General features: G+C 41.2%; 1 protein-coding gene across 4 annotated transcripts in view; it reads right to left on the minus strand.

The window, feature by feature from the left end:
* SRGAP2 (SLIT-ROBO Rho GTPase activating protein 2) overlaps positions 1–23,673 on the minus strand; it is a 134,097-nt gene that overhangs the window by 47,026 nt on the left and 63,398 nt on the right. For 2 of the 4 annotated variants that reach the window (XM_054290704.1, XM_054290706.1), the window contains exons 4-9: positions 23,555–23,617; positions 18,645–18,860; positions 17,022–17,150; positions 8,733–8,954; positions 6,977–7,078; positions 5,917–6,114 (exon numbers count right to left, since the gene is read on the minus strand). In XM_054290704.1, coding sequence (XP_054146679.1) covers positions 5,917–6,114; positions 6,977–7,078; positions 8,733–8,954; positions 17,022–17,150; positions 18,645–18,860; positions 23,555–23,617 — 930 coding nt within the window. Of the gene's footprint in view, positions 1–5,916; positions 6,115–6,976; positions 7,079–8,732; positions 8,958–17,021; positions 17,151–18,644; positions 18,861–23,554; positions 23,618–23,673 lie in introns of all 4 variants that reach the window. The other 2 variants (XM_054290703.1, XM_054290705.1) reach the window with 1 other exon arrangement.

Below are 23,673 nucleotides of genomic sequence, written 5' to 3' on the forward strand. Positions count from 1 at the left end.
CATGTACATAAATAGCTATTATATTTATATTATATTTACATATGTTATAGATGACAAATATTATATCTGTATCTAAACAAGCTATATTAATAATATGAATATATACTATATACTGTAATTAAATAATATATTATACTATAAAAATCTATATTATTATATGAAAAAATATTATGTAATATTAATAAAATATATCGTATTATAAAATATTATGATAAAGAAATATGTGTTATTATATTCAATGATGTTATATATTATATATAATATATTTTTATATATTTATATATTAAATATATTTTATTTTATATATATCTATAAATATAAATATAAATATAATTAAAAAATATATATAAATAAATTTACACACTGAGGCAGTAGTGAGGGTGAGGGAAAACCTTCCAGGAACTAAGGAAGCTTCCCCTGAGGGCTCCCCAGCCCTGACACAACAAACAAAAATGGCTTTAATTAACTGCCAAAATCCTGTGTTTTATGTCCCCTCACTTGACAACATTGAAAGAAACATTTCACAAGAATTAAGTCCCTTTGGAAACTCACAGCATTTCCTGCTTCCTTTATTAATATTTCAAATTTTTTTGTTGTTTTGGAAGAAAACAGGAAGCGCCCTCAAAAAATAAATTGCATTTTTTTGGGGAATTTCCCTGTACAGTTTGTTTGCCAAGCCCTAATTATATTTTGCTCAATCAGTCCAATTTTTGGAAAAGAAAATATGATGAAAATAAAAATAATAAAATAAAATGAAAATAAATAATATATATTTATTATATAGTATTATATAGTATAATATAATATAGTATAATATAATATAATATAATATAATATAATATAATATAATATAATGTAGTATAATATAGTATAATATAATGTAGTGTAGTGTAATGTAATGTAATGTAATATTATATTATATTATATTATATTATATTATATTATATTATATTTCTATTATATATTACATAATATATACATAACATACATATTATATATTATATTATTTATATTATTTTTATATTATATTTTATATAATATAAACTATATAAATATAAACTATAATAGGTCATTAAAAACATCAACAGGTACCAGGGGTTGCTTTAAAGGAGGAAAAAATGTTCCCATCCACTGCAGAATTTAATTTTTTAAAATATTTCCTCATGCCTAACATTCTGTTCCCTGCCTGCTGCAAGGACGCTGATGAAAAAAAAATAAAATTAATTACAAAATAAAGCTTCAGGCTTTTCTCAGCGAATTACAAAGATCCATTAACCCTGGATTTTTGCTGTAATAAAAACATACAAAGGAAAAAAAATAAAAATCATCAAACTACAGGAGAACTCCTGAGGGTTTCATTTGGGGCAGAGCACAGCTGGAGTTAAGGGCAGCCAGAACAAAGCACAGGAACAGATCTGAGCGCCCCCGTTCGTGCAGGGGGACAATGCAGAGGTGGGGATCGGCTGGGAGGCAGAGCCACGAGCATTTTACACCTCCAAATCCCAGCAAACCGGGCATCCCTGAGCCCAGATCCTGCAGGATTCCCAGAACAAACCAAATCCCAGCAAACCGGGCATCCCTGAGCCCAGATCCTGCAGGATTCCCAGAACAAACCAAATCCCAGCAAACCGGGCATCCCTGAGCCCAGATCCTGCAGGATTCCCAGAACAAACCAAATCCCAGCAAACCGGGCATCCCTGAGCCCAGATCCTGCAGGATTCCCAGAACAAACCAAATCCCAGCAAATTGGGCATCCCTGAGCCCAGATCCTGCAGGATTCCCAGAACAAACCAAATCCCAGCAAACCGGGCATCCCTGAGCCCAGATCCTGCAGGATTCCCAAGGAGAACCAAATTCCAGCAAATTGGGGATCTCTGAGCACAAATCCCGCAGGATTCCCAGGTAGAACCAAATTCCAGCAAGCTGGGCACCTCTGAGCCCAAATCCCAGCAAATTGGGCATCCCTGAGCCCTAATCCCAAAAAATTGGGCATCTCTGAGCCCAAAACCCAGAAAATTGGGCATCTCTGAGCCTAAATCCTGCAGGATTCCCAGGCAGAGCCAAATCCCAGCAAATTGGGCATCACTGAGTCCAAATCCTGCAGGATTTCCAGAACAAACCAAATCCCAGCAAACCGGGCATCCCTGAGCCCAGATCCTGCAGGATTCCCAAGGAGAACCAAATTCCAGCAAATTGGGGATCTCTGAGCACAAATCCTGCAGGATTCCCAGGTAGAACCAAATTCCAGCAATGTGGGCATCCCTGAGCCCTAATCCCAAAAAATTGGGCATCTCTGAGCCCAAATCCCAGCAAATTTGGTATCTCTGAGCTCAAATCCTGCAGGATTCCCAAGGAGAACCAAATTCCAGCAAACTGGGCAACCCTGAGCCCAAATCCTGCAAGATTCCCAGGCAGAACCAAATCCCAGCAAGGTGGGCACCTCTGAGCCCAAATCCCAGAAAACTGGGCATCACTGAGTCCAAATCCTGCAGGATTCCCAGACTGAACCAAATCCCAGCAAACTGGGCATCCCTGAGCCCAAATCTTGTTGGATTCCCAAGAGAACCAAGTTCCAACAAATTGGGCATCTCTGAGCTCAAATTCCAGCAAGCTGGGCACATCTGAACAAAAATCCCAGCAAATTTGGCATCCCTGAGCCCAAATCTTGTTGGATTCCCAGGTAGAACCAAATTCTGGCAAAGTGGACATCCCTGAGCCCAAACCCCAGCAAATTGGGCATCTCTGAGCCCAAATCCCAGAAAATTTGGCATCTCTCAGCTCAAATCCTGCAGGATTCCCAAGGAGAACCAAATTCCAGCCAGTTGGGCATCTCTGAGCCCAAATCCCAGCAAATTGGGCATCACTGAGTCCAAATCCTGCAGGATTCCCAGACTGAACCAAATCCCAGCCATGTGGGCATCCCTGAGCCCCAGTCCCAAAAAATTGGGCACCTCTGAGCCCAAATCCCAGAAAATTGGGCATCTCTGAGCCTAAATCCTGCAGGATTCCAAGGCAGAACCAAATCCCAGCAGGTTGGGCATCCCTGAGCCCAAATCCCAGCAAATTTGGCATCCCTGAGCCCAGATCCTGCAGGATTTCCAGAATGAACCAAATCCCAGCAAACTGGGCATCTCTGAGCCCAAATCCTAACAAGATGAGCATCCCTGAGCCCAAATCCCAGCAAATTTGGCATCCCTGATCCCAAATCCTGCAGGATTCCCAGAATGAACAAAATCCCACCAAATTTGGCATCCCTGAGCCAAAATCTTGTTGGATTCCCAGAATGAACCAAATCCCAGCAATTGGGCATCTCTGAGCCCAAACCCTGCAGGATTCCCAGGCAGAACCAAATCCCTGCAAATTCAGCATCCTTGAGCCCAAATCCCAGCAAGGTGGGCATCTCTGAGCCCAAATCCTGCAGGATTCCCAAGGAGAAGCAAATTCCAGCAAGTTGGGCACCTCTGAACCCAAATTCCAGCAAGCTGGGGATCTCTGAGGCCAAATCCCAGCAAATTTGGCACCTCTGAGCCCAAATCCTGCAGGATTCCCAGAATGAACAAAATCCCAGCAAATTGGGCATCCCTGAGCCCAAACCCTGCAGGATTCCCAGGCAGCACCAGCTGCACGTGGGATGAAGCAGAACCCAACCAGACCCTGCCTTCCTCCCTCTTTGGGACACAGAAAAATCATTTCTGCCCTTGCTCCACATCCTGATCCATCTCCTGTCAGGAAAATGCAGTGATTTTCCTCTCTCTCAGCCCTCCAAGAATAATTCCAAACCAAGAATTTAACTGAATCACAATCCAAGATTCACAGGATCAGCAGCCAGCTGCAGGGATTTTTATCCCCCATTTCCCCACGTCTTAAAGCAAAACTAAACCCTCATTAATCCCAAACCACTTCACCCATCAGCATTGCTCTGCTTCCTCCTCTTCCCAGAGATAAAAACAAAATATTTTACCTAAAAACTCAAATTATGCTGGTTTGGAGGTGGAAGAATGGAACCATTCCATTCCTTGCCAGTGCCCAGGTGGGGCTGGTGCCAGCTGTGCCCTGCTGGGCAGCTGTGCCAGGGTCCCTGGCACATAACCATGTATGTAACCATGGCAGCAGCAGCACATCCCTGAATTTTGGGTGGATTCTGGGTGGATTTTGGGTGGATTTTGGGTGGATTTGGGCTTCCTGAGGTCGCTGCTGCTTCCCTGCCTCAGCACCTGCAGCAGCTCAGGGCTGGGGCCAGCCTCCCCTGCACAGTGGGGAGTTGAAATCAGCCTGAATACAAATTAGATTACCCTGAATTCACACCTCCCTTCAAGGCCCAACAAGAGATCCATCAGCTCCGGGATGTGCTTCCAGTGGAAATTCAGATTATTCCAGTCTGGAGATGGAATAATAAAAATAAGGTGCTCACTCCAGTGAGCATCCTTCCACTAAATTCCCATCCCTGTATTTACCCAAAAGCTCTGCCTAGGAACGCAGCACATCGAATTTCCTCTTTGAGTCACATTAATATGGAATATTCTCTTAAATCAGCATTTTTCTCCAAGTTCCTATCCCCCAGCACTCAGCATATGACGAGGTAAAAGGGAATTAAACCTCAATTCTGCCCTGCACTTTGTGTTTTATCCCCTGCACAAAGCCCTGCCCTCAAGCCTCATTAACACCCATCAGAGGGGTTTGTGAGGCACTGGAAAAGCTGCTCCTGGGAGATTCAGAGCTGGAAATCCTTATCAAGGCTATTGATAAGCCTGGTCAATAGCAGATCAATCCAGCAGCTGATCAGGCTGCTTAAGGAGGGTCTCTCTCTAACACCACACCAACAGCATGAAAAGGAGAAATATCCACCCAAAGTGAGCCCTGGGTTCCTCCTCCTCCTCCTGTTTGAACTCAAACCAGCTCTCCCTAGGGAGGAAATGCTCAGGGTTCAATTAAAAATCACTTTTCTAGCTCCATAACCCCGGGCAGGGTGGTCAATCCTGCCTTAATTGGAGCAGCTTCTCCACACACTTCTCTCAACAGCCACATTCACCTTCCCCTTCAATCCAATTTTGGATTTTTCTAAGTCAAGGCCTAATGATCCATCCTGCCAAGTTAGTGCCATTTGCACTGAAAATTCAGATTTTTAACAAGCAGCACCAATCTGGGAAGAAGAAGGTGAAGGAGGCCCAAAGGAATGACAAATTAAGATCCATGATTTTCATCTGCTACTCTGAAATATTTTGAAACTGGAAATAAATTCAGCAGTTAAACATAAATCTGATGTAGGAAAGAGACGCCCAGTCTGGCATGAAATTCAATAGCAAAAAGCATCTTGTAAAAAACACTGACTCAATGAAAAGCTTAAGCAGGCTGAAACTGTAAGATGATAACAAAAAATGAAAGAGCTTAACAATCTTTCAGTTTCCACTAGGTTTGAAATTTCATGTTTACAAGCTATTAAGTTCTTTCTCAGAAAACCCCTTTTCAGATGCAGAAGAAATCAAATTTGACACGATTTACCCACAGACTACAGTGGAATCAACAGAGAAATTCCAAAATTTTTCCAGAGAATTGAGAGCACACATTTCTAAACCCCAACATGCTTCCTCTGCTTGCCCAAAATCAGTGAGAGAAGCGTTTTTGTTGGACTAGAGCATCACTCTGCACTCTGCGTGAGGATAATTCTGAGTGGACCTCACTGAAAATTACAGAATCATGGAATGGGGAGGATCCTAAAGATCATCCAGGGGATTGCCAGGGACATTTTCACTACCCCAGGTTATTCCAAGCCTCTCCTGGCTTTGGACATTTCCAGAGATGGAGCAGCCACAGCTCAACCAGGGCCTCCCCACCCTCACAGGGGAAAATTTCCCAAAAAAAGGAAAAAAAAACCCTATTAAAGGAAAAATAAACCTGTTAAAGGAATCAGCCCCTTACAGTGAAGTAGAACTGCTCAGTCTCCTGCTGGTTTGCCCTTCTCTTGGCAATGCTGGGCTTGCTCATGAAGGTCTCTGACACCGTGGATTTCACCGACTCCATGGAGTTGCTGTACTGGAAGCAGTCGGAGACATCAAAGTCCTCGATGGTGACAATGTCCTGGATGGTCTGCAGGGTGGCCTCCATGGTCTTCTTCACCTGCCCAGCAAGGAGGAGAGAACTCAAAACCTCAAGGTTTGGCGTGGTGAGTAAACAACAGAGGGAGGGGAGTGCCCCGGAGCACTCCGCTAATAAACAGACAATCCTGGTTTCACACCCTGGGTGCTGTAATTAATTAATTCTGGCTCATTAGCAGCACAGCCCATGCGAGCACAGAGCTGGCAGCACCCTCACAGCCCGCCAGGACTCCCTGCCAGGATCTCAGTTGTGATCTCAGCTGGAGACGGAAAGAAATTTAACCTCAAAGCAAAGAAAGCTGGAACCAAGATTCCTCTAATTGTCTTTGCATCTTCTGGGCAATCAGATGTTAATTACAAACAGGACTCTGCTGCACTGTGCATTTTTATTGAAGGCCAGGATCAACTTTCTAGACATAAAAGGGGTTGCAAATTTTGCACCAAAGCTCCTGAACACATAAAAGGAGTTCCTGAATTTTGCCCCAGAGTTCCTCTCTGCAGAGGTGCAGAGATCAGATCCCCACTCCTTCTTCTCATCTTGGATGGCCACTTAAACAAAAACCGCTTTAACTCAGGTGATGCAAACTCACTTCAAAACATTAAATTCCTCCTTTTCCCTTTGCAATCCAAATTCAGCTTTGGCAACACAGCCAGACTTATTAAGGTAAGGATGGGAAGAGAGATATGGGGGGATTTTAGAAGATTCTCCCCACACACCCAACTTCCCTGTGAGATCACACTGCAATTAATGCACAAGATGCATTGACCTCGAATTTTACCACAAATGTTGATACAAAAGGATCACAACAATTCCATAATCAGGGCCCAACAACCACTGGCAGTGCTTGAGGGGGGTTGTTGCTGAGTTTTGGTTTTTTACTGACCTCTTCATTTTCAATCTTCAGCGTGGACAGGCGGGACTGCAGCTGCTGGCACCTCTGCACCAGCTCGCTCTGCACGGGCTGCTGGGCACAGAGCTGGGACTCCTGCAGGGGAAGCAGCACAGCAGAGCACTGCAGTCACTCCTTTATTCATCACACACAAACACTCTCTGAAGGGCTGAGCTTGGAAACCGAATCCAGGTTCAAAATCCAGGTTGAACGCTGGATTTCAACCAGAGTAGGTTCTGCCAAACTGCAGCTCCTTCCCTGAGAGGAATACCAGCCAGTAGATGATGGCAACATCAAAGAAGGGCTAGAAAACATCAGCTGCTGTCAGTGGTGTCAGCTCAAAGTGTGTTTTGGAAGTCTGGAGGTGCTTCATGCCATGTATTTGGATAAATCACATCAAAAATCAAGGATTTGCTTCAGCCAGGCATCCTGGGGTAGGGGCACAAGGGGCTGGGATGGCTCAGCTGAACCTGCACACCACAACAACAGGCTCAGGTCACTCCTGAATGATTCCAGGGCAGCTGGAATCAAAAAGCTCAGGTTGGGGACCTGTCACGGGCACAGAACACCGAGGTTCCCTGGGCTGCTCAGAAAATCTCTCACCCCACAGCACGAGGCAGCTTTTCCCTTTGGTTTTGTCCTGGGTTTTGTGTGGGTTTTCTGCATAAAACACTGACCTCACTGCCTGAGGCTGTTTCTTCAGAGACAGAATTGAAATGGGGAGTTTTATCCCACCCATGCACACACACAGGATCACATATTCTGATTTAACCTGCTGCACCACCAGCTGCATTTCTAAACACTCCTCCAGCCTGGAGAAGCAGCAAGATGAATGATTCAGTGAATGGGAGCTGCTTCTGAATGACACTCTGCAGGTAATTCCCTTTCTTCCCACGATTTTACAGCATCAGAAGCACAGAAAAATCATTTGCAGTCCGAAGGTTTCACTTAAAACGAGAGAGACAAAGCGGAGCCTGGAGCAGGGGCTGCAATTCCCAGCCTGCAAGAGCCCATCCTGCATTCTGTGCATCTGGAAATGCAACCAAGTGACCTAAATTGTCACTCTGTGCCTCTGCTCCCATGCAGAAGCTGCTTCAGCTTGTGGGACTTTCAGCAGCTCCCAGCTGAGCAAACACATCCTGATAAAGCCATCAAAGAGAGGGGCTTGCCCTGCCAAAAATGAGGATTCCTCTGAGAGCCCTGGCTCACAGGGAGGAGGCAAAAAGCAGCATTTGTGCCCTCAGATGCTGCAAAAAAAATCAGCATTTAGGTTTCTTTTATTGGCCTTTCCAACCTCAAAATTCAGAGGTTGTTTTGGGGATTAACCTGTGGGTTGAAGGAAACCTAGTACCTAGCAAACCAAGTGTTTCCTACTCATATTTAGGAAATAACCTAAATATGAGTAGGAAACCCACTACTAGGTTGCCTAGGTAGGAAACTAGGTCTCCTATTCACATTTAATATTAAACCTAATTAGGCATTATCACCTCCAGTGAAGGGCCAAGGATCAGCATCAGGATCAGCTCAGATTTAACAGCAGCACTTGCTCTTTTTCACAGAATTTTTGGAATTGCAAGAGATTTCTGGAGATCATCCAGCTTTGACAGCCAAAAAAATAATATTTAGACATCTCCGCCATGAACCTCTGCTTAATCTTTATATCATCTCCCAAAAGAGCCAAACAGGCAGCCCTGGAGGGGGTGAATTAACCAAAACCAAGGGTGACAAACAGGCAGGCACCCACACTGACCATGTCCCCCATGTGAGGCTGGAACTCAAACTTCATGGGGGGGCAGAAAACGTTGTTGTACATCTCCATCAGCCTCTGCTTGTCGCTGTTGGCATCCAGGTTCTCCACGGCGTTCTCAATGGCATCCAGGCCCTCGTGCTTGGACTGCTCCAGGTTCAGCTCTGCCGACAGGAACGTCCTCAGCGCCCGGTTCAGGCTGGCGTGGTAGCCCAGGTCACAGCACTGCTGGAAAAACACACCCAGTTCCAGGTGAAGGCACACGATTCCACGGGAATGGAGCTCCCAGGGTGGGAATCTGAACCAAAGTTGTGCAAATGGGGCATGAGTCGTGGGGTTTTTGTCACCTGCTGGAAGGTGCCACATCTCTCACTGTCTGCACAGAGCACCTCTGCCTGTAACCCCATGCAGATTTTATCACCAGCACACAATTCCACAGGAATGGAGCTCCCAGAGTGGGAATCTGAACCAAAATTGTGCAAATGGGGGATGAGTTGTGGGGTTTTTGTCATATGGGTGGCAGGGAGGTGCCACATCTCATTGCCTACACAGAGCATCTCAGCTTGTAACCTCATGCAGATTTTATCACCAGCACACAATTCCACAGGAATGGAGCTCCCAGAGTGGGAATCTGAACCAAAATTGTGCAAATGGGAGATGAATTGTGGGTTGTTGTCATCTGCTGGGTGGCAGGGAGGTGCCACATCTCTCACTCTCTGCACAGAGCACCTCAGCCTGTAACCCCATGCAGATTTTATCACCAGCACACAATTCCCCATGAATGGAGCTCCCAGAGTGGGAATCTGAACCAAAAGTTGTGTAAATGGGAGATGAGTTGTGGGGCTTTTGTCATCTGCTGGGGCACATCTCTCACTCTCTGCACAGAGCACCTCAACCCCATGCAGATTTTATCACCGTGTTGTAATTATATAGTTTAAATTATAAGCTCTAATAGAAGCTTAAATTATATAACAGTTTGTGGGGTTTTCTCGGAGATTTCGAGATTGATTTTCCAGGGAGTACTAAAGACTCGTTTCATCCAACAACGAAGAGGTGAAGTTCAACAGCAGAGCAGTGGATTTCCCTAAATTCTACCCTGACTTTTAGGGGTCTTGCTGCTATGAAAACACTCCAAAATCCTTAAATAACATCATTCAAAGAAGAGGAAAGGCATTGAAGTGCTACTGGAGAGACAAGACACAGGATTTGGATTAAAAACAAAGCCAATCTGCACCCAAATAATTCCGTAATTCCAGCAAACTGCTCCATTCCATGCACTTCAGGCAGGAGGAGCATGGCCTGGACGTGCAAACAGAGTGACCTGAATTTTAGGGCTCTTGCTCCTGTGAAAACACTCCAAAATCCCTAAATAACATCATTGAAAGAAGGGGAAAGGCACTGAAGTGCTACTGGAAAGACAAGATTTGGATCATTTATAAAGGCCAATCTGCACCCAAATAATTCCGTAATTCCAGCAAACTGCTCCTTTCCATGCATTTCAGGCAGGAGGAGCATGGCCTGGACGTGCAAACAGAGTGCCCTGACTTTTAGGGGTCTTGCTGCTATGAAAACACTCCAAAATCCCTAAATAACATCATTCAAAGGAAGGGGAAAGCAAGGCACTGAAGTGCTACTGGAGAGACAAGACACAGGATTTGGATCATTTATAAAGGCAAATCTGCACCCAAATAATTCCATAATTATAGCAAATTGCTCCATTCCATGCATTTTAGGCAGGAGGAGCATGACCTGGACATGGAAACAGAGTGTCCTTTCAGGGGACTTGTTCCTGTGAAAACACTCCAAAATCCTTAAATAACATCATTCAAAGAAGGGGAAAGGCACTGAAGTGCTACTGGAGAGACAAGACACAGGATTTGGATTATAAATAAAGCCAATTTGCACCCAAATAATTCCATAATTCCAGCAAATTGCTCCCTTCCATGCACTTCAGGCAGGAGGAACATCAGCTGGACGTGAAAACAGAGTGCCCTGAATTTTAGGGCTCTTGCTCCTGTGAAAACACTTCAAAATCCTTAAATAACATCATTCAAAGAAGGGGAAAGCAAGGCACTGAAGTGCTACTGGAAAGACAAGATTTGGATCATTTATAAAGGCCAATCTGCACCCAAATAATTTCATAATTCCAGCAAACTCCTTCATTCCATGCATTTTAGGCAGGAGGAGCATGGCCTGGACATGAAAACAGAGTGCCCTGACTTTTAGGGGTCTTATTCTTATGAAAACACTCCAAAATCCTTAAATAACATCATTCAAAGAAGGCAAAAGGCACTGAAGTGCTACTGGAGAGACAAGACACAGGATTTGGATTATAAATAAAGCAAATCTGCACCCAAATAATTCCATAATTCCAGCAAAGCTGCTCCATTCCATGCCGGAGGAACATGACCTGGACATGCAAACAGAGTCACCCAAAAGGCAGCAGCCAGCAGTTGCGATGATTTCACTGCTGGGGTGAAACAGAAGAGCAAAAAAAACTTTGAAGCAAGAAGTGGTTGTGGTCAAGAATTTCCTGGCTGTGGCTGACACTGGGGTGATGTCACTGGGAGACAATCAAGCAGCTTCATTTCCAGAGCCAAGTTTTCATGTTTCAGAGAGAGGGGGAATAAAAAAGGAGCTTTTCATTAGCATGAGATCAGAACCAGCCTGGATTTTTCAGCCATTTCTCATCGAGTGAGCAAAGAAGGAGCCCACCTTGTTGGAATTACAAGCGAGATCACATCCACTAGGAGAATATCCAAAAAGGAAAGAAAGAGACCATCTGCCTGATTGCTGTGCTGCTCTGTAAGCAGAATTCACACCAAAACTCCTCCTCTCCCATCATTTGGGTCTCATCACTGTCATTGTGTGCAAACACAGAGGGAAAAAAGGGGGGAAAAAGGGGAGGAGAGGGAGGAGAAGCTGCTGGACCATTCCCTGCTCCCTCAGAATTCACAGAATTCCTGCCACGGAGTGCTGCACGCCTGGCTCTGGTGCCAAACAAGCTGTGGCAGGTGGGAAGCCTTGGAAAAAAGAGCTGCAGTTGTTGCTTGGGCGGCAGGCAGAGAATTAAGGGATTTTACATTCAATCAGAAAGGAACAAAACCAGCCAAGCGAAAAAAAAAAAAAAAAAATCATAAAAAAAAAAGCAAAACAAAAGGGGCCTGATTGAGAATGTGCACGTGTGGAGGCAGCCTTGGATCAAGAGGCACTCACAGCTCACTCTGCAGGGGGAGAGACGGGACTGGGATCAGGATCAGCATCAGCAAATCTCAGATTTAACAGCAGAACCGCATTTCCCTCAGTCCTTTTCACTGAATTTTTGGGGCTGCAGTTTTTGGGGTGATCTGGAGATCACCCAGGCCAAGGCAGAGGTGACACAGGTGACACAGGGACACGTCCAGGTGGGTTTGGGGTGGCTGCACAGAGGGAAACTCCAGAACCTCCCTGGGCAGCAGCTCCAGGGCTCTGCACCCTCATGGACAGAAGCTCTTCCTCGTGCTGGGCTGGAATTTCCAGTGTTGGAGTTTATTGCTCCTTGTCCTGAACAGAGCCTGGCACCGCCCTGGCATCCCCTGGGGAGATGGGCACGGATTGGATGGGACAATTTATGGATTGATGGGAGATTGGCATGGATTGGATGGGTATTTTAGGGATTGATGAGATATTTTATGGATTAATGGGAGATTGATATGGATGGATGGGGTATTTTATGGATTGATGGGAGATTGGCATGGATGGGAGATTCTATGGACTGATGGGCTATTGAATGGATTGATGGGATGTTTTATGGATTGATGGGATATTGATATGGATTGATGGGATATTGGCATGGATTGATGGGAGACAGGCATGGATGGGGCATTCTATGGACTGATGGGATATTTAATGGATTGATGGGATGTTTTATGGATTGATGGGATATTGATATGGATTGATGGGATATTGATATGGATTGATGGGATATTGGCATGGATTGATGGGAGACAGGCATGGATGGGAGATTCTATGGACTGATGGGATATTGAATGGATTGATGGGATGTTTTATGGATTGATGGGATATTGATATGGATTGATGGGATATTGGCATGGATTGATGGCAGACTGGCATGGATTAAATGGGTATTTTAGGGATTGATGGGAGACTGACATGGATTGACGGGAGATTTTATGGATTGATGAGATATTTTATGGATTAATGGGAGATTGATATGGATGGATGGGGTATTTTATGGATTGATGGGAGATTGGCATGGATGGGGCATTCTATGGACTGATGGGCTATTGAATGGATTGATGGGATGTTTTATGGATTGATGGGATATTGATATGGATTGATGGGATATTGGCATGGATTTATGGGATATTGGCATGGATTGATGGGAGACAGGCATGGATGGGAGATTCTATGGACTGATGGGATATTTAATGGATTGATGGGATGTTTTATGGATTGATGGGATATTGATATGGATTGATGGGATATTGGCATGGATTGATGGGAGACAGGCATGGATTGATGGGAGACAGGCATGGATGGGGCATTCTATGGACTGATGGGCTATTGAATGGATTGATGGGATGTTTTATGGATTGATGGGATATTTTATGGATTGGATTAGATATTTTATGGATTGATGGGATATTTTATGGATTGTTGGGACATTTTATGGATTGGATTAGATATTTTATGGATTGATGGGATATTTTATGGATTGTTGGGATATTTTATGGATTGATAGGATAGTTTATGGATTGATGGGAGATTTTATGGATGATAGGATATTTTATGGATTGATGGAAGATTGATATGGATTGGTAGGATATTTTATGGATTGATTAGATATTTTATGGACTGATAGGATATTTTATGGATTGCTGGGATATTTTATGGATTGATTAGATATTTTATGGATTGATGGGATATTTAATGGATTGTTGGCACATTTTATGGACTGACAGGACATTTTATGGATTGACAGGATATTTTATGGACTGATAGGATATTTTATGGATTGACAGGATATTTTATGGACTGATAGGATATTTTATGGATTGACAGGATATTTTATGGATTGATGGGACCCCCTCTCAGCCTTCCCTTCCCCAGCCCCCCCAGTCTCTCCTCTATCAGGGAGATGCTCCAGACCCCAAAAACATTTTCCCTACTTAAAAGGGTTTGGTTTTTTTTTTTTCCAGTCCAGTGTTCCACGTTTATAAACGCACCAGTCCTGCCATCCCTTTTCTGCGTTGTATAAATGTTTGATGGAACCGTTCTCGAAGGAAATCAATTTTTTATAAGAATTTAATGATAACTCATTCAAATTCACTTCCCAACATGACAGCTGATTAACCCTTTGCCAGTTACCTTTCAAAAAAGGCCTCAAAAGTGGGAGATTTAAGGGGAAAAAACCATTTGTTTTAAAATTAAATTCACATTTGGGAGGGGAAGGATGAGCAACACCTACTCTAGAGGAGCAAAGCAGGCTCTGGGACTCACACACACATTTTTATCTTTTTTTTTTTTTTTCCCCCTTTTTCCAATCCTGTCCTAGTGACCCTTTTATAAATCTGAGTTAATGCAAACTTCCCCATTACTGTAATATTTCATTAGCATCAAAGAGCTGTCTCAGTCCCCAAAGTCAGGAAATTCAAAACTACTGGGCTATGGCAGAAACAATTTATTGCTCTTAACTCTCAGCAAAGAATTAACTCCCTGTTATCCTTCCCTGCACACTGCAGAGGGAACAATGTGCTGGATAAACACGACATTAAATATAAAGTTTAATGCTTTGCAATCTCCTTGTAAGTAACTTTGAAGATTTACTTTTATATTATATTTCAAAATTCAATATCACCAAATGATTAGATTGAGGGAAAGCATTAAAGCCTGGCTTAAAAATCACATTTTTATTCAAGTCAGATGGCCCAGATAACCATCACTGGTTATAATTGTTAATTTTCAATCCTTCAGCATCAAAGGCATTAATAAATCTAATTTTTCCCTGTGTCTTAACAATGAGATAACTGAACTCCATCCTGTGCTCCCACATTTTTCCAGGCCTGAACACAGAGCTGATAACACTTTGATTTTGAAGATGATGGGAACTTGTGGAGTTAAACTGAATGTTCCAAGGGCAGGGACTCACCCAGAGCCACCAGGGCACAGACAAATCCCTGAAATTCTGAAATTTGGGTTCTTGCTCTGCCATGCCCAAAACAGAACTGGGACTGACCTAGGGAGAGCAGCTCTTCCTTCCAGATTTGTCCTGTCCTGCTGAAAACATCTCTGTGCTTACAAATTATTCCAGGGTGTTAAACCCCCAGATTTGTCCTGTCCTGCTGAAAACACCTCTATACTTACAAATTATTCTTGTGAAACCCAAATGGACTCTTTGCTGTGATTAATTAAAATACACCAAAACCAGGCAACTGAACTTGGGGGAAGATTTGAGAGACAGGGCTTTAAATGAAAAAAAATTGAAACAATTAAACCAGCCTGATGCTGCTGAAATGAATCCCAATCTTGTAGCTTTGATATAAACACACACACACAGAGTTCTAATTTGTTAAAAACCCAGGGCCTTGCAATTCATGCTGAGCAAATGTGAACCAAAACAGGGCTCCTGAAAAGGCAGCAAAAATACAAAATACAAAATACAAAAAGCAGGGCTCAGCAACCCTGCAAAGCGCGACATTTGGAAATAACAGCATTTTTCATCCCCCTCTCCGCGACAGCCCTGACCTCCAAAGGACAGGTTTAAATCAACGCCTGGCACAAGAGCACTCCAGCAGAGTTTAGAAATGTATCCCACACACTGCTGCTTGTTCTAATAGCCGGGTAATTAATTAATTAATAGAGATCTGAGTGCTCTTCATTGCCTGTGTCTGGAGACTCTTGTGCTCAGCACTCCCTGCTCCTCAGTTTGGTCTTTTTTTTTTTTTTTGGTTGGTTGTTTGTTTGTTTTGTTATTTGTTTGGGGTTTTTTTTGGGGGGGGGGTTGGGGTTTTTTTGTGGGTTTTTTTTTTTTTTTTGTTTAATTTTTCTTTGTTTGGTTTGGGTTTTTTTGTTGTTTGTTTGGTTTTTTGGGGGTCTTTTTGGGATTTTTTTAGGGTTTTTTTGTTTGTTTTTTTTGTTTGTTTTGGGGGGTTTTTTGTTTGGTTTCGGGTTTTTTTTTGTTGTTCGGTTTTTTGGAATTTTTGGGGGTTTTTTTTGTGGTGGGTTTTTTCTTTTTGGTTTTTTTTTTTTTTGGTTTTTTGTTTGGTTTGGGGTTTTTTTGGTTGTTTGGCTTTTGGGTTTTTTGGGGTTTTTTGTGGTTTTTTGTTTGTTTTTTGGGTTTTTTTGGTTGTTTTTTTTGTTTGCTTTGGTTTTTTTGTTGTTTGGTTTTTTGGGGTTTTTTGTGGGTTTTTTTGTTTTGTTTTTTGGGTTTTTTGTTTGGTTTGGCTTTTTTGTTGGTTGTTTTTTTGTTGCTTGTTTTTTGTGTTTTTTTTTTTTATTTTTTGATGGGTTTTTTTGTTGTTGTTGTTGCTGTCGCTGTTGGCTTTTTTGGAGTTTTTTTGCTTGTTGGTTTGTTTGTTTGTTTGAGTTTGGTTTGGTTTATTTTGGTTTGGTGTCTGGGAAGGACCAGGAGCTGCACTGGGTGCTTGGACAGCACCCTCAGGCCCAGGGTGGGAATTTGGGGGGTCTGGGGTGGGAATTTGGGGGGTCTGGGCATGGCCAGGAGCTGCACTGGGTGCTTGGACAGCACCCTCAGGCCCAGGGTGGGATTTTGGGCACGACCAGGAGCTGGACTGGATGATCCCTATAGAATCCACCTCAGAATATTCCATAATTCAATGACTTTTCCATAAAAAGCAGCTTTAGGAAACACCTCTGAACTCCCTCTTTCTACCAAATTTGACTGTTTCTACATTATAAATCTTTTTTTTTTTTTTTTTCAAACCTGCTGCTGAGTCAAAACCCCGTGGCTTTGCTTCAATGAAAATGTCAGGCAGCAGGGTGACACTGAAGCTGGGTTTCACTTTAATTAAGCAGCTTCTCCTTTTCCCTCTCAGTGAGGGAAAATTTCCTTGTCTGTGGAACAGAGGTGCCCACCTGAGAAAAGCTCTTGGGAAAATTTCATGACCAAATTATGAGGCACTGCCACCCCAAGCTGCCCAAGCCAGCTGTGCAGAGGTTTCCAGCTGTGCAGAGGTTTCCAGCTGCGCAGGTTTCCAGCTGTGCAGGGGTTTCCAGCTGTGCACAGGGAGGACAGGGCGGTGGGGGGGGGCTCCTGGCCCCAGCACTTACATCAATGAGATCAGACAGGTCATGGATGTAGTACTTGAACACCGAGGCATTGGTGGCCTCCAGGGCCAGCAGATATTCATTCCTGGCCTTGATCGCCTTCAGTCTGTTCTCTGTGTACTTTGCTTGGCGCTGAAAGATAAAAAAAACCCCCAAAATATAGCATTAAAAAATGAAAATATAGCATTAAAAGAGGTGAGTAACACCAGAAAGACAAAAAACCCCAAAATATAGCATTAAAAGAGGTGAGCAACACCAGAGAGACAAAAAAAAACCCATGCACATCCCATTTTTGTGCCATGCATGTCCTGTTTTTGTGCCCAACCCATGTTTGTGCATATCCCATTTATGTGCACATCCCATTTTTATGCACACCCCATTTTTTGCATATCCCATTTTTGTGCCTATCTCATTTTTGTGCCTATCCCATTTCTGTACCTATCCCATTTTTGTGTCACGCACATCCCTTTTTGCGCCTATCCCATTTTTGTGCACATCCCATTTTTGTGCATAGTCCATTTTTTGCACCTATCCCATGCTTGTGCACATCTCATTTTTGTGCCATGCCTATCCCATTTTTGTGCACATCCCATTTTCTGCATATCCCATTTTTGTGTGCACATCCCACTTTTCTGCACATCCCATTTTTGTGCCATGCACATCCCATTTTTGTGCCTATCCCATTATTCTGCACATCTCATTTTGCTGCACATCCCATTTTTGTGCCCATCCCATTTTTGTGCCCATCCCATTTTTGTGCACACCCCATTTTTATGCTAATCCCATTTTTGTGCTTTTCCCATTTTTGTGCTGTGCACATCCCACTTTTGTGCCATGCACACCCCATTTTTGTGCATACCCCATTTTTTGCATATCCCATTTTTGTGCCTATCCCACTTCTGTACCTATCCCATTTCTGTGTCATGCACATCCCATTTTTCACATATCCCGTTTTTGTGCACATCCCATTTTTGTGCCATGCCTATCCCATTTTTGTGCACATCCCACTTTTCTGCACATCCCATTTTTGTGCCTATCCCATTATTCTGCACATCTCATTTTGCTGCATATCCCATTTTTGTGCCATACACATCCCATTTTTGTGTCATGCACATCCCATTTTCTGCATATCCCATTTTTGTGGACATCCCATTTTTTTGCACATCCCATTTTTGAGCCATGCATATCCCCTTTTTTGCATATCCCATTTTTGTGCCTATCTCAGTTCTACAGCCATCCCATTTTTGTGCCATGCATATCCCATTTTTCTGCCTATCACATTTTTGTACCTATCCCATTTTTGTGAACATCCCATTTTTATGGTCATCCCATTTCTGTGCTCCTACCATTTTTGTGCCATGCACACCCTACTTTTGTGCCTATCCCATTTTTGTTCACATCCCATTTCTGTGCTCATCCCATTTTGCGCACACCTCATTTTTCCGCACGTCTCATTTTTGTGCAAATCCCATTTTTGTTCACTCCTCATTTTTCTGCACATCCTATTCTCTAGGATAACAGAAACTCTGTCCTAAAGGAATCTGCTGCTGGTTTTCCCTTCCCTTGAGGTGTCTGTAACCTGCCCAAGGAGTGAGATTTGCCTCAGAGGAGGGACCCTGCCATTACCTTCTCCTTCATCTTCTCGATTTTTTTGACGGAGCTCCTCCGCACGTGTTTCTCCTCAAACTTGACATTGGAGGTGGAGTCGGGCGAGCGCGGTGTCTGTTTGTCCTCCTGCTTCACCGACTTCCCAATCTGCTTCTCCTCCTGCTTCTCTGCCTCCTTCAGCTTGCTCTGGGCGCTGATGCTGTCAGCGTTGTACATGTGGTAGGTTTTCATCACCTGCAGAGAACAAAATCCAACATTCAGCTCCCTGTGGGAATCCAGAAAATCAGAGGGGTTTAGGAAAAATGAAAAAGGCCTCAGAGACTGCAGAAATGGGATTGGAGCTGAGCAGGAGCCATGGGATTGGTCAACAGAAAAATTATGTGAGAAGTAGAAAAGTCAGGATAAATAGAACAATGGTGTGTGTATTAATGCTTGGCTAGAATAACTCCCTAAGCTGCAGAAAAGTATATCTAGTGAGATATATAATATAATATAATATAATATAATATAATATAATATAATGTAATGTAATGTAATGTAATGTAAGGTAATGTAATGTAATGTAACGTAACGTAGTATAATATAGTATAGTATAATACAGTATAGTATAGTATAGTAAAATATAATATAATATAATATAATATAATATAATGTAATGTAATGTAATGTAATGTAACGTAGTATAATATAGTATAGTATAATACAGTATAGTATAGTATAGTATAGTAAAATATAATATAATATAATATAATATAACATAATATAATATAATATAATATAGTATAATATAGTATAATATAGCATAGTAAAATATAATATAGTATAGTATAGTATAATATAATATAATATAATATAATATAATATAATATAATATAGTATAATATAGCATAGTAAAATATAATATAGTATAGTATCATATAGTATAGTATAGTATAATATAATATAATATAATATAATATAATATAATATAATACAGTATAATATAACATAGTGTAATGTAACGTAGTGTAATGTAATGTAGTATAATATAGTATAGTATAGTATAGTATAATATAATATAATATAATATAATATAATATATGATATGATATGATATGATATGATATAACATAACATAGTATAGTATAATATAACATTATGCTATGTTATAAAATAAAACATACCATAATGTTATATTATACTACACTATATTTATTATATATATAGTATATATATTTATTATATTTATTATATATATAGTATTTATTTATAATAAATACCTTAATTTAATATATATATAATATATATATTATATATATATTATAGTATACTATATACTAGTATATACTATACTATATACTATACTATATACTATATACTATACTATATACTATACTATACACTATAAAACAAAATAAAATAAAATAAAATAAAATAAAATAAAATAAAATAAAATAAAATAAATATCAACCCTCTAAGAACATAGAATCAAATTCATTCATTTCTCCCCTTGTTGGAGTTTTCTGCAAATCCAACCGGGCAGGAGGTGCCTGAGGGAGTGGGGCTCTCAAAATGGGTCTGGAATCCAAGTGGGAGATTTGGTTCTGCAGCTGCTGCTTGGTTTGGCTTTGGCGTGCGCCTTCTTCAGTAAAGGAGGCACAAAACAACAAAAAAGGCTGCAGACTAATGCAGCCTCCTCGGCTGTTCAAAGGAAATGATATGGCAGGAAAATGAGAGCTTTTCATCAGCAGGTAAGGTGCTGAAGCGAGCCCTATCAGCCTTTCTTCTGGGTGAAGCAGAGCTTTAAACAGCTCAGCATGGAAATTCAGCCTCAGCACAGGGGCTGCAGGAGCCACCAGGGGCACTTGGTCAAATCAAATTTGGGGCATTAATGTACTACTTATATTAAATAAAATTTTATATATATTTTTTTATATATAAAATAAAAATAAATATATATTTATTTTATTTAAAAATAAATATATATATTATTATTTCATAATAATAATAAATATATATTTTACTTTTATTATTATTTTATAAATTTAAAAATATATTAAAATATATGTGTTTATATAAAATAAAAATAAATATATATTTTTTTATTTAAAAATCAATATATATACTTTTTATTATTTGATAATAATAATAAAATATATATTTTACTTTTTTTATTATTTTATAAATTTAAAAATATATTAAAATATATTTATTTATATATAAAATAAAAATAAATATATATTTTCTTTTATTTAAAAATAAAAACGTATGCTTTCATTTTTATTATTTTATAATAATAAAAATTTAAAAATATGTTTTTATCTTATTTTTTATATTTTAAAAATATATGAAAATAATAATAGTAAAAATAAAAATATATGAATATATAGAACTAATATATATAAATATATATAATAAAATTACAAATTAATTATAAAATTCTAAATTAAATAAATTAATATTCAAGTGTGGTTCTTGGCTTTAGGCAGACCTAGACCCTGTGCTGTATGGACACCTATTATAGCACATTTTTATTAATAAATATAGATAAATATCCCCCCACACTAACAAAAATGCCATTTGTTTCACGTGATATTAATGCCTAGATCTGTGTTAAGCAAACAGAACCAACGGACATGAGGTCTAAACCAGTTTTTATCCATAAATGCAAAGCAATTTGAATCCCTCACCAAAACAAACAAGATACAACACTCACAGGGGGCAAAAAAAAACCCCCCACAATTGCATGAAGCAGCAGCAATAAAGGCTCCACTTGTGAATAATCCGATTTATTTCACATGAAAACCCATTTACAGCTATTTTGCAGCAGAACATAACACAATTCCACCTAAGTGGGCTGCAGTGATCAGCAGAGGTCCCAGATTCAAAGAGACTCTGGGTTTAAACATGAAAGGAAATGTGAGTGCTGAGGAACATCCTGAATAATTCACACCCCACTCTCCCAGCCCCTGCAGATGCTCAGGCTATAAAGCAGCAGTTTATAATTATAATAATTGATGCCAAGGAGTTGCTTTTCCTCTCTTGCTCAGAGCAGAGCTGGAAGAGAGGAAAAACAGAGGGAGAAAAATCCCAGTTTTGGTGGGGTTTTAATGGTTTTGTGCCAGTTTGGTGGAAGAAAAAGCAGAGGGAGAAATCCCAGTTTTGTTGGGTTTTTAATGGTTTTTTAGCAGATTCATATCCTTCCTTATGATCCCATCCATGACAGGACTCAAAAATTGAGCCAATTATGCCGTCAAATAGAAAACCATTTCTGGAGTGCTGATTTACCTGAATATTTGGCTTTGAGGCTCTAATTGTAACAAATTGTAATTAAGCAATTCCCTCTATACATTTTAATGACACAGGAAATTTCAGGGAACCCCTTGAAACTCTGTAAATTTGATTTTTTTACTCTAAATTTCCCCACAGGGTCACAGCCTGAGAAACAACCCTGAGTCACTTTTCGGAAGGAGGAAGGCCAGAACACAAATCTCGGTGTCACGACCCAACAAAATCACTGAGGAAGGAGAAAATAAAAGGCATTTTCGAGCCACTGAACACTGAGTTCTGCTTTTAAGGAAGCGAACTTGCTCAGCAACAGCAAAATTTTCATCAAGCAAGAGGTTTTTCCATTCAATATTGTGAGGAGAAGAAAAATCCCCACACAGCACATGAGAATTTGGGGACACATCCTCCCTCTTCTTCCTCCTCCTCCTCCTCTTTGGGGTCTCCAGTGGATTTAGTGAGAAATAAAAAGCAAAATTTTCATCAAGCAAAAGGTTTTACCATTAAATATTGTGAGGAGAAGAAAAATCCCCACACAGCACATGAGAATTTGGGGACACATCCTCCCTCCTCTTCCTCCTCCTCATCTTTGGGGTCTCCAGTGGATTTATTGAAAAATAAAAAGCAGAGATGGGAAAATTGGGAAAATCTCCCTCTAAAAGGAGCTGTTCTGCTGAGAGCTGAGGGACAAATAAGCTCACACCACACAAACCCCAAGATTTTGGGCATATTTGGGAATAATTCTCTTATTTCTGGCTCTTTTTTAAACTATCACTGCAGCAAAGTGTGTGGGGAGACAACAGCTCAGAGAGCTGAAACAACATGAAAACAGAGGGGGGAAAAAATGGGATTTTTGGAGGTTTAGAGCAGGGATTGCAGCATTTCTCAGGCAGAAATCAGAAAAATCCCCACAGAGCACATGAGAATTTGGGGACACATCCTCCCTCCTCCTCCTCCTCTTTGGGGTTTCCATTTGATTTATTGAAAAATAAAAAGCAGAGACGGGAAAATCCCCCTCTAAAAGGAGCTCACACCACACAAACCCCAAGATTTTGGGCATATTTGGAAATAATTTTCCTATTTCTGGCTCTTGTTTAAACCATCACTGCAGCAAAGTGTGTGAGGGTGAGATCTGAGGGGAGACGACACTCAGAGAGCTGAAAAAACACAAAAACGGAGGGGGAAAAAATGGGATTTATGGAGGTTTGGAGCAGGGATTGCAGCATTTCTCAGGCAGAAATCAGAAAAATCCCCATGCAGTACATGAGAATCTGGGGACACATCCTCCCTCCTCTTCCTCCTCTTTGGGGTCTCCAGTGGATTTAGTGAGAAATAAAAAGCAGAGATGGGAAAATCTCCCTGTAAAAGGAGCTGCTGAGAGCTGAGGGATAAATAAGCTCACACCACACAAACCCCAAGATTTTGGGCATATTTGGGAATAATTTTCCTGTTTCTGGCTCCTTTTTAAACCATCACAGCAGCAAAGTGTGTGAGGGTGAGATCTGTGAGGAGACAACACTCAGCGAGCTGAAACAACACAAAAACAGAGGGGGAAAAAATGGGATTTATGGAGGTTTGGAGCAGGGATTGCAGCATTTCTCAGGCAGAAATCAAACACTTCTCCCTTCTGGGTGAGGAGATGCCAAGAAATGAGTTTGATTTACCGTGTAGAGTTCATTCAAAACCTTCATCAGGTCCTCCTGGAGCTGCAGTCCCACTTCCTTGCTCTGCAACAGAACAGAGAAATGAAAGTTAATGGAGGAAGAGGCTGCAGAGGAAGCGA

The sequence above is a fragment of the Melozone crissalis genome, unplaced genomic scaffold (genome assembly GCF_028551555.1).
Source record: "Melozone crissalis strain CALT ecotype California unplaced genomic scaffold, PUWL_Pcris_2 ptg000086l_1, whole genome shotgun sequence".
Classification (NCBI taxonomy): domain Eukaryota; kingdom Metazoa; phylum Chordata; class Aves; order Passeriformes; family Passerellidae; genus Melozone; species Melozone crissalis.